Source organism: Diceros bicornis, chromosome 18, assembly GCF_020826845.1.
Source record: "Diceros bicornis minor isolate mBicDic1 chromosome 18, mDicBic1.mat.cur, whole genome shotgun sequence".
Taxonomy (NCBI): domain Eukaryota; kingdom Metazoa; phylum Chordata; class Mammalia; order Perissodactyla; family Rhinocerotidae; genus Diceros; species Diceros bicornis.
The window spans coordinates 33123050-33135466 of NC_080757.1; the positions used below are offsets into that span (position 1 = coordinate 33123050).

A 12417-nucleotide genomic window follows, 5' to 3' on the forward strand; every position below is an offset into this window, starting at 1 on the left:
TGAAGACAATAAGGACTCAGAGAGCTCAGGAAAAATATTTGAGTCTCCCCTCCCAAACTGCCTAAAGAATTTAAAACCAAAAAATCTGTTTTAGGAAGGGGTTATTATCATGACTGCTATAAAAGATAATTTAGGATAGAGGTTACAATAGAAAAGGCATCAACAAGCCCATCTTATCGGGAGTCCTGTCTCTCTGGCCACATTCTTTGGATGGCCCTGCGAGGAGTTGTCAGACAATCATTTACAAGGGAAGTCTCCATTTGTAAAAGTATCTCCCTCTCTGTATTGAGAAAAAGAGGGGGTGAGCTCATTTCTAGTAACTTATCAATGTGGAAGATGAGGCCTTGGGGCTGTATAATAAACCTTACTCTTGTTTACTGTGCTTTAGTGGTAATCTCCTGTAACTGACTCCCCCACCCCCAAAATCCTCCTTTGTCATTGGCTGAAAATGATATTTAAGACGAGAATTTCTGCTATTGTGTTGAGAAACGCAGTGTCCCTGCTTTCTCCCATGTATACATGTTATTAAACTTGGTATTATTTTCTCCTGCTAACCTGTCTTGTTGATTATTTGGTCAGCCAGAAGAACCTTAAGGGAAAGGGCAGAGGGAGATTCTCCCTCTTCCCCCGACACTGTGCAAGCACAGGACACTATTCAAAAGAGAAAAAACATAAAGCAGTTGAAAAGAGACTCAAAATCTTAGCAGATAATTTAGCAAGTTCATAGTTTTGGGAAGGCAAGTTTCCATAAAGGTGGAGAATTTCAATTAAGATGTCAGACATGCTATACTCTAACATTAAGGGTAAACTAGTATTATGGATCAATGTGCCCTCACTCTATGGGTCTTCAGAAAGAAAAATAATTCCTCTTTGAAGAAATATGACATCATCCAGAACTTGCACATTATCGCATACATGAATATTCAGTATTAAATCAAAACTTACTAGATATACTAACAAAAAGTACCAAATAACTGAAATCAACAAGAGAAACAGACAATTAAAAGGCCATCAGGTAAGCCAGATATCACCAAAGAGTAGAGATCTATTTAAAGAGCCAAATGGAAATCCTAGAACTGATAATAAAAGCTGAAATTTTAAAATTTAATGCGTAAGTTTAATAGAAGACCAGACATAGAGGATTAATGAAGTGAAAGATAGGTCATTAGATAATATCCAGATTGAAGCATTAAGAGACAAATAAATAAAAACTAGATAAAATAGTATGAGATATGTAGAACACAATGAAAACTACTAACATATTTGTAATTAGAGCCTAAGGAGAAAAGATATAGAAAGAGATAGAAACAATATTTGGAGGGATAAAGTTGGATAATTTTCCAAAACTGACAAAGAATATTGTGACAGATTAGAAAGTTCTACAAAACACAAGAAGAAGAAATAAAAAGAAAACTACAACTTGTCACATCATAGAAAAAACAGTGCTGATAATCAAAGACAACAGAAAAACTTAAAAGTTCCTTCAAAGGACAGTTAATTTTTTTTATTGAGATCATAATAGTTTATAACATTGTGAAATTTCAGTTGTACATTATTATTTGTCATTCACCATATAGATGTGGCCCTTCACTCCTTGTGCCCCCTTCAACCCCCTTCCCCCTGGTAACCACTAAACTGTTCTCTCTAGGACAGTTAATTTTTAATAGAAATGGCAGAATGAATAAAACAAAAGAATGACATCTTTACAGTGCTAAAAAACAACAACAGGAAAAAAAATAGAAGAATAGCTAATCAAAATTTCTATAAACAACAAAAATAGGTTTCAAAAATGAAGGTGAAATAATGACTAAATATTTAGGCCAAGAGCAGGCATCACCAATAAATGTACTCTTGTATCCATATATTTGAATTATTCAAGAAGAAAAATGATCTCAAATGGACACATGATAAATTAGTAAAGAATTAAGAACATCAGAAAAAACAAATGAATAATTTAAATGAATATTCACTGTTTATAATGATGTATTAAAAACATAAAAATATATGTAGAATTAAATAACAAAAATTAAAGCTGAGAAAGGAATAATGAGTTAAAATATTTTAAGATGGTTTCATTTCCAGGAAGAAATAAAAATACAACTTAATATTAAAGATGTATGCTATAATTTCCAAGGTGACTATAAATGAAGAGCATGAGAATATATAGCTGGAAAGCAACTAGAGGGGAAATAATGAACAATGAAATAAAAATAACTTGATTAATATAAAGGGAGGAAAAAATGGGGAAAAATAATTAAATACAGTGTGGATAATAGGAAACAAATAATACTCTCATAACCATAAACCTAAATATATCAGGAGTTACATTAAATGTGAATAGATGAGATGCTCTAATTAAAAGACAAAGATTATAATCTGGGTTAAAATAAAACAAAATGAATTAGAACCATCTATATATTGTTTATGAAAAACAAATATTAACTGTAAAGAACAGAGAGATTAAAAATAAAAGAATGGTAAAAATACATATCATGCAAATGCAAACTGAAAGAAGACTATTATAACTATACTAATATTAGAAAATGCAGAATTTAAGGCAGAGAAAATTATAAGGGACAAAGAGGGAAACTTCACAATGTTAGAACTGCGAATTCAACAGGAATATATACTAAATTTATATGCAATATAAATTTATAAAATATATACATATATATATAGTATATATTTAAAAAATATATACTATTGCATATAAATTTCTAAATTTATATGCAATAGTAACAGCCTCAAAATATATAAAGTGAAAACTGTCAGAACTAAAAGGAGAAATAGATAAGCCTATAATCAAAGTTTAAGAATTTAATATCTGTCTTGGTAACAAATAAAAATCACTAAGGGTTACAGAAGATTTGAGCAACATGATTTACAAACATGACCTAAAAATTGTAGGAATATAGTAATTGTTATTAATAACTCATTGATAAAATAAATGAAAAATTTAAAAAGTGAATATTTTGAATATTGGAGTATTCAATCTTTTGAATAATAAAAATGGCATATAATGTAGATGAATCATGGTTTAAAGAAAATTTATATCTTAAAAGCATTAAAAAAGCTGATAAATTCATGATCCAAGCATAGAGATCACAAAGTTTGAAAAAAGTGGAAATAAAAAGAAAGAAGGAAAAATGGAGTTAATAAAATAGAAAGCATATTCACAATAGAGAAAATAAAATGGCCAGGAACTGTTTCTTTGAAAAGATGAACGTAATTTATAAATATACTGTAGATTTGATTCAGGAAAAAAAAAGGCACAACTTAATAGCAGGAATGAAAAAATTAGAAACCAATAATATGGACATTAAAGACAATGAGTATACTCAAGTTCTATGATAAAAATTAATACAACTTATTAAAGCTGGCATAAGGAAAAATACTAGATCTAAATCTGAGTGATCTTATATCCACTAAATACATTGAATTGGTAAAATCTTCCCATAAAGAGAACTCTGGGTGAAATAAGACTCATGGAGTCCGCAAGATGATGGACTAGATGGTCCCAGCTCTTGCCCCTCCCAATAAACAATGATATGACAGCCATCCATAGACAAAAATGCCTTTGCAGAAGCTTTAGGAGGGTGTGAACCCCCACCCCTATGCCCCCTTGTGAAGCCCAAGACTGCAGGGAGTTGCTTTGAGAAGGCAAGTCACGCTCTAGTGACAGGATTGTCAAACATGGTGCCAGTTGCAGACTGAAAGAAGCCCCATATCCCTATGGACTTAGCCCCACTTGGCCCCGGTCCTGCAGCTAGCCCCATCTGCACTGACCCTGGAGGCATGCAGATGAGCAGGACCTAGCTTCAGTCAGAGCCCAAACAATAGTTTTAGAAGATAATGAAGGAGAATATCATCATGATTTGGGGTAGATAGAGATTTATTAAATAGGGCTTAACTAGTAAATAAAAAATTGATAAATTAAACTTCATTAAATCTGTAAGCTTCTGATCATCAAAAGACACCATTAAGAGAGTGAATAGGCATTCCATAGACTGGTAGAAGATATTTGCAGAACATGTATCTAAAGAAAACTCACATCCAGAATACATATATTGCACAAAAGAGAATGGCTAAATAGCCAGTGAGCATAAGCAAAGATGCTCAACATTGGTCATCAGGAAAAAAAAAAAAAAAAACAAATTAAAATCCTAACGAGATACCTTTCCATATACATCAGAAGGCATAAAGTTAAAGAGTTTTTAAAAATAACAATACTGAGTGTAAGAAAACATATGGAAGGACCATAATTTTTATGAAATGCTGGTGGTTGTGTAAAATTGGTACAAGTCCTTTGAAAAACTCCTTGGCATGACTTATATATGGAATATACACATGTTATGGATCCAAGAATTCCATTCTTAGGCATACTTAACAAATAAATGTGTGCCAAAGGACATGTGTAAGAATACTCATAGCATCATTGCTTAAAACAGAAATAACTCAATTTTTCAACAAGAGTAAAATTTATAAATTATGAGGTATTTATGCAGTGGAACATAATAGAATAATGTAAAAAGGACAGGTCACAGATAATTTTGATTGAAAGAAACAAAACAGAGATGCAAGTGTATCTGGTGTATCATACCATTCATATGAAAAAAATCACATTTTTTTCTAACGAGGCACACTTATCTATGATAATTTTAGTCAGAATAGCCTTTATCTTTGATGTAGGAAGTGATGAGTAAAATGGGGCAAGAATGAGGCTTCTGGAACACTGGTTATGTTCTATATCTTGATATATGTGATGGTTACACAGGTGTATTCACTTTGTAAACATTCATGGAACCATATAGTTATGATTTGTGCACTTCACTGTATGTTATACTTTATTAAAAAATAAAATACAGAATTGATGTTATTGATATCAGAATGTTGAAATTCCTAGTAGGCTACTCAAAGTTTTGTGTGTGGCAAGAGTGTTGGAGGGTGGGGGTGGGTGGGAAGGTGCAGGTGGTAATAGAACAACAAGGACAATGACAAGAACAAGAACAATAATAAGTAAACACTAATCATTGGCATAGAAGATGGGCAGGAGGCAGGGAGGAAATAAAACCACCCTCCAATCTTGTGAAGTAGGTGCTATAATTACCCTGGTTCATAAAGAAGGAAACAGATCAGTGAGGCTAATTTATTTGCTTAAAATTACAGAGATCTATACACTAGAGCTGGGACTGGAACACAGGCAAGATTCTTAATCCCAGACTGTTTCATTGCATACAAAAATAACTTAGATTAAAAACCTCTCATTTTGAAAGGAAGATGATCTTATGCTAAATTTCCAAAATTGTTTGGTTTAATAATAATATATAACTTCACCTGCATAGATAAAGCAGCAGAGGGAAAAAATATTTAGAGCCTGTGATATTGACTAATTACTAAAGACCAGATGTTCCTGATGATTCTGACTGTTTACATTGATAGCTTTTGATGGACATTACTATTCTACTCTATGCTAGAGTCATGCATCAGTTTTCCTTAGTGTCAGTGAGGCCTTTGCAACTTAGAGGGAAATATTTGAGATGAATAGGCCATGTCTGCTAAAGGTAGTAACAGAATTTGGATACTAATTTTCTGTGTTCCCAAATTTCCCCAATCTGCCATGTACTTTCTTTCCAAGGAAATCATTCCATTTTATTCTTTAAAAAAGAGTTTGGAACTGCCCAACTTGGAACAAAAAGATCCTTAATTATTTTTTATAGCATTCATAAATATGTTTGCTGAAGGTAGATGTGATGTGTATTAGATTATTTAGTATATTTATATTTACATAATTACCTTTTTTTTTTTTTTGCAGAAGGTTGGACTTTGCGATCCCTGAATCAGGAAATTTTACTCCTTATTCAGTTGATCTAAGGCATTAATATTTCCCACATTCCCTGTGAGGGCTTTAAGGATGTGTCCCACTTCAGGCCGGAATTTTTCTACTACTTTGCTGACTTGTTCCCTACCCTAATTTGATAGAGGAAGGCTTTTTACATGAATCATGCAAGCACAAAATTTGGTAAAGAGAGTGAGAGAAAAAAAAAAGCTTAAAGACATCATAGTTAACAAAGCCAATGCTTATGCAACACACACACACACTTTATTTTACGCTCTCAGGAAGCTAAGTACTTCACAATTTCAACTCAAAGATTAAAAAAAAAAATCCATCTCAGTTCTAGGCTCTCACACAGAGTCTATAAAGAAAATCACTCCCTTCCCAACCCCCAAGTATGACTAGAGCTTAGAAACCATTAGAACCTACACATCAATGCAACAGAAAGATTCATGAACGGGTATCGTTAGGCTTACTCCATTGTGTACCTCATGGTGTGTTCCAACTCTAGTCCCTTTAATCTGCAGTATTTTGCCTTCCTCGCGACAAATTTAGGGCATCTGGTTTTATCACAGCTAGGTTCTTCTACAGCAGGGTTTCTGAACCTTGGTCCTATTGGTATTTTCAACCAGATAATTACTTGTTGTGAGAGGCTGCCCAGTACATCGCAGGATGTTTAACAGCGTCTCTATCCCTCTACTCACTACATGCCAGTATCACTGTCTCCCTCACCCTCAGTTTTGACAACTGAAAATGTTTCCAGACATTGCCAAATGTCCCTGGGAGGCAAAATGGTTCCCAGTTGAGAACCACTGTCCTACGGAATGAAAACAAACTACAAAAACACAGAGGAAGAAGAAAGAAGACATTTCTGACAAGCGTATTTTAAGATGCTTTAAGCTTTCCGGGAAGATCTTTATATCTAGACAATTTAGACAATTTTTCTTTATAAGAGAGGTAGGAACTGCAGCACTGTGTTCATCATTTCAGATCTGATCTCTCGTCAGTGGGTTCGTCATACCTGCTCTTCTTTTGGAGGTCAGCTTGTAATAATTTCAGTTTCTTTTGAATCTCAGCTAGAATATCTATTTTCTGCTCCAAAATGGACAATAACTGTGCAACGCAAAAATCAGCATCAGCGTTTACCCCATCAGCTGTCTCCCGGATATTGTTCCCCGGCCCTTGGCTTGATTTCTTCCACGAAGTTGTTGTATCCTCCATTAATGGAGAGGATACTGTTTCAGTTTCTTTAGTCTTTTCCTGCTCCTCTCTCTGGATACAGGGTATTTTAATAAATTCATCCCTCTGAAGGGACATTTCTGAATTTCTAATGTCATTTTCCAACATCTCGGGCACCTCATGTGCAACTGGACAGAGACGATGGTGGGGCCTTAAATGTAGAGTTAATTCTTTTACTCTATTTGCATATCTTAAAGTGTTGAGGGTGTTTTCGCAAGAGGCCATCCCTGGAGAGATAGTAGCAATCATGCAAGTGGAGGAGTTCTGGCCTATGAAGGAGTCCCGGAGCACCTGTGTGAGTTTGCTGGCTCTGAACGGGGTATGGGACTTGTTCTGACCCAAAGCCCGGATGCATTCTTTGAGCGCCAGGAGACTCTTATTGATCTCCGCCCCTTCCAGCTGCCTTTTCCGGTTGGCCTTGGCAGTGTCTGCTCCCCTTTCGTTCCCAGCTAAGTCAACGAGGGAAAACTTGCCATGCAGTTTCCCTTGCGACTTCAGAATGATCTGGAAGATGGCGTGGCTCCTGGAAGAGTGGGCATTGACAGATGTCTGTCCTGAAGTCCGGCAGCTGTTCCCTAGTTCCACGAGGTTCAGCACGTCCTCCACACAACACACCTCCTGCTCCCGCAGCCCGACCACCTGGATTTGCTGATGGCCATCCTCAAGGACTTGCAGCTGCTTCTTCCAGTTCAACAAATCATACACCTTGCCCCCATAAATCTCAAAAAATGTCCCATAGACTTTGAGGTCTAGCTTCTCATAAGCTAAAGTTTTGAGCAGGAGAAAGACATCCTGCGCCACCAGGGCGTAAATGCCTTTGGAACAGTCTTGGTCCCTTCCAGAAAAGGCTCCACCCATGGTGTGCGTTTTCCCACTGCCCGTCTGCCCGTAGGCAAAGCAAGTGGCCATACCCTTGCGGAAGATGGACTCCACCAGCGGCTGGGCGGTGAACTGGTACACTAACTCGTTGGAGGCGGTGTCATCGAAGGCATGGTCGAAGCAGAAGGTCTGGTTCTCCAGGTAGCGGGTGAGGTCCACCTTTTGCTTGGACTCGTGTACCATGACCACTTTGTCGGAGGGGATCGTGATGATATCCAGGTCCTTCATGGTGGTCTCTCGCTGGTTGAGTGGCCGCTTCCTCACGCAGACGCAGATGCGAGGGTCTTCCCGCGGCTCCGGGCGGGACATCAAGCTGCGGTCCAGGCGGCTGCGGTACTCTTGGATCATGCGCATCACCTCGTACTTGGGGTTTCCCGTGTTGACGCCGAGGGCTCGTTGGGCTCTGATCTCCAGCTGCAGCCGCCTGCGCTTCTCCCGCTGCTTTTGCAGTTTCTCAATTTCCCGAAGGCAGGGAGACTTCTTCCGCTTCATCAGGCAAGGATTGCTGGGGACTCTCACAGCCAGGCTGTCCCCTGAGGGCGTTTCGTTTTTCTGGGGGTTTGTCGCAATCCACCGCGTGGCCATACGCTGGTCCCCGATGGCCGGAGAGGGCGCTAGAGACAAGGGGGGCAACGACCTGGGCGGAGTGCGGTGTTCAGAAGAGACCAGCGCTGGATTCAACAGGAATATTGTCTCTAGATCAATCTTCTTGCCTTTTTTGACTCCTTTTTCGACCCACTCTACCGTGACCCAAGCATTTTCTCTTTTGCTGTCTGTGACTACAGCGCGGTGGATCCGCCCGTCGCTGCGCTGGATGGCCACACAGATGCCCGCTTGAATTTCTCCTAAGAGCGACTTCAAGGGTTTCAAGGACGAGAGGCGCGAGGTGACAGGGAGGCGTAACTGGCTGGCCATGGTGAATGATGGAGGTGTCAAAGCTCACTTCCGGGGTCCCTTGGGGTTGGAGCAGCAGGACCTGAGCCCGAGCCAGCGTCAAGTGCCCAGAGCACTGAGTGCGCGTGCGGTTTGCGCTGAGCTTTGTGAGCCACGAGCACTAGGCGCCTGTGGTCACTCACGTCACAAAGGGATGGGGAGCAGAGGCCGCGGAGCCTAGGGCCTCTCGGTAAAAGGTGGAGGGCAAAAAATCACGTTCGTGATGCTAGGTGCCAGGTGCACAGGCAGCTAGAATAGAGAAATTGTTCTCTGCCACTGAGAGTGTAGGGATCAGAATTGGGAGTGGGGTATACATTCCGTGGACATTTTTGCCCAAGCTTTAGAAACGTCCATTCTCCCCTAGAGTATTGACCTGCGGTCTCAAAGCTAATTGCTTTAGCTTGAGAACCGGGGAATGTTATCTTAAACTTCAGCCTTCCAGTGGTCAGTGGGAACAAGGGAGGGTGGAGCTGCTTGCAAATCACAGGCTTCTAAGGGCGTGATCCGAGAGAACTTCCCAGAACCTGCCATCTTTCTTCCATCCCCCACCCCCTTTAAAACTTGTTTAACAGTCACAACTTAAAGTTACTCCTGTTTAATGGGATTTTTCATTATGAAATCAAAATGAGTTGAAGGGAGCCGGTTCTTGTGGTAATTTGCTAATGTGGAACTTCCTCTGGTGCAGCATCTGGGTTTGCAAACACAAGATGTTTATCACATTCCAAGTGGCTCTGACAGCTGTAAAGTGAGTTTTGTTGCACTCCAATCACCACTATTTTTGAGATTATTTCAGTAATTACCTTTCCAAACTCCTTCAGTAATTACACTTCTGGCCTCATTATCCATAATTTGGAGAGAAACGAGAGACATTTAGTGGAAAGAAAGAATTCATCTTATACCCCCTCCTTACCCTAAAGTGTGTGTGTGTCCTTTAGAAGTTGCGGGGGTGGAGGGGGATGGGAGATGGGAAGGCAGCTAAGAGGATCAGAGGCAAAAATGTGTTTTGGCAGGATCCCAAATTTTTTCTGTAGGATGATTTGCTTGCAAAAAACAACAAAAAAAGTGACATATGGGGATTAAGGTGACACCTTATGTTTAACTTTCTCCCCCTCCCCCATACCACATTGTCTTCTGGGCTATGAGTCTGGTGGTAGTTGCACAGACAGCTCCAGAGTAGCATAAAGGGGGTGTCCTTACTATCCTCCCTGGGACCAAGTGATATTATGGTAATAAATTCTTGTTATAAACTGACTTCTTTTTGATGGAAAGTTCCTCTCTTTAGCAAACTTAGTAAAGCTTAGATTTTGTAAAGCTTTAGTAAAGCTTGGAAAAGAAGGTGTGGGGGGTATTGAATAAGTTGGATAAGTAAGCAGCACTCATTTCAGAGGGATGTTGAAGGTCAAGTGTCTTTTTGTGATTATTACTTTTTTATTTGCCAAATTATCAATATTTAAAGTTGTGCTTTAAATTAGTTTTTTTTTTCCTCTTAGTTTCAAGAGCTTCATGTAACTATTCTTAATCCCTCTATGTTTTATTAGGTTAAATTATATTTTTTAAAAGCATTGCTGCTTTAGAGTTTTATTGGTTTTTTTTTTTTACCTTTACCTTTGAAAAAGCTAGATCTCTCTCAAAATTATGCAAACTTTAGCTCTTCCTGGTTAACCATATTTTTATACCTAAACCAATTATTTTTGTAGATAGACAATAGATGACTAGGTCCATGGTCGTGCAGGAATCGGAGACTCAAGTTTCTTTTGCTGTCCTGCATACACATAAAGTTCTTTTTAGCTATTTCAGGGCTTTTTTCCCTCAGTTTTCTTCTTTCTTATATAGTTTATCTAGGATATCTCATTTGCTCCCACAGTTTAATTTTGTTTATTTGCATATATATGAGAGAGAGATTGAATGAGAGAGTCCTCTTAGGTATTTTAACTGCTTTTGGTAGCTTCAACATCTACCCACTGTCAAAAGCCTAAAACAGATCCTTGTTTTCTACCTCCTCCTCAGCCTGTCCTAATTTGGAGTTAGGTGGTCCTTTTCCAGCCTCTAGAAATCTTCTGTTATCGTGACACCTTTTAATCTCCCAACCAATTATTACTTTTTTTCCTTGGACAACCTCATGTAGTCAGGGACTCAGTCTATTTCTCACACTGCCCTAGAGTTATTTTAACAGGGAATTCCTTATTAATTCCCTGCTTACAAATGTTTCAGTAGCTCTCCATCATCCTAACTGATACAGTACACATTCCGTAAGAGGGCACATGATGCACCTTGCTGTCTGGCCTACTTTTCCATCCTCAAGCTTTACGGCCATCCACACTTCGTCTGAAGTTAAGCCATACTGAAGAATTTAAGGGCCTTCAAGCACAGCATTTCTTTCACATTTCTAATTTCTAGCTCAGTGGTTCTCAATATTAGGGTACATGAAGTTCATCTACAGAGCTTATTAAAACACATTGCTGGGCCCACCCTAGAGAATCTGATTCAGTAAGTATGAGGTGGGGCCAAGACTGTGCATGTCTACCAAGTCCCCAAGGGATACTGGTGCTGCTGGTTCTGGGACCACGCCCTTTGAGAATTGCTGTTTTGGCCCTCTGACTAGAATAGCCTCTCTCTACCTCCTCACGTCCTTGTGCTCTTCTCAAATGTCTCAAATATCACTACCTCTGGAAAAGTTTCTCTGACTTTGTTGATAATAATCAGACAAAATAAGATCAAGCTGAGACATCTCTTCCTAAGAAATAGTATCTATTACTAATTGGGTTTGTTTGATCAGGGGAACCAAACAGCTACATTTCTAGTAATGACTATAAAAGAAATCTCATCAGTTAATTAACAATAGTCTGTAGAGAGTCATCTGAGGACTTTCACAGTTTTGATAATCTGGAACTTCATTTGCAGCAATATCTTTTTTTAATCTACTAATACAGAATTCAGAATTCAGACACCATCTACCTAACCCTCTCATTTTATGGAATTTATTCTGAGGGAACAGTCCATCTAAGAAAACATTGGGAATTTTAGTAATAAGATAAATAAGACATTTGTCAAGTGTGAATACATAGATACAAGTTATGGTATTATTCTTGGCCATAGCCTGGATGGTCATTTGGTAGATAACCAGTTACTCCGGATTACAGACTGAAGCTACCATGATATTTTTTGACTGAATATAACGAAGCAATAAGTATATACAAAATGTTTACCATATACTATTTCCTATGCCAAAGGAATCCTACCCTCAAGGAACTTATCATTTACACATTTTTTCTATGTACTGACTTAGAAGCTCATGCCTTGACAGCTGATATATCCTCTTCATTTCAAATCCCCTTTTTTCAAAAGCCTAATAAGTATCAGGTGTAGCCCCACAAGATGCAGTAGTGTGGGAGGAAGTAAGCACAGGAAATGAGCTTAGTAATTTTCATTTATTAATTACAGTTATATTCCCAGGCTGAGGCCTGTCAGATTTACTTTACAAGAGAGAATGTGATTTCTAGTCTCATTTTAGATACAAACCTCCCAGGAGAAAT

At 38.4% G+C, this 12417-nt stretch overlaps 1 protein-coding gene across 1 annotated transcript; it reads right to left on the reverse strand.

Annotated features, from left to right (window-relative positions):
• Positions 1 to 6814: 6814 nt before the first annotated feature.
• Positions 6815 to 8866, reverse strand: KIF2B (kinesin family member 2B). Its single transcript, XM_058559352.1, has one exon. It carries the CDS (start codon positions 8864 to 8866, stop codon positions 6815 to 6817), a length of 2052 nt encoding a protein of 683 aa, XP_058415335.1.
• Positions 8867 to 12417: the final 3551 nt, after the last annotated feature.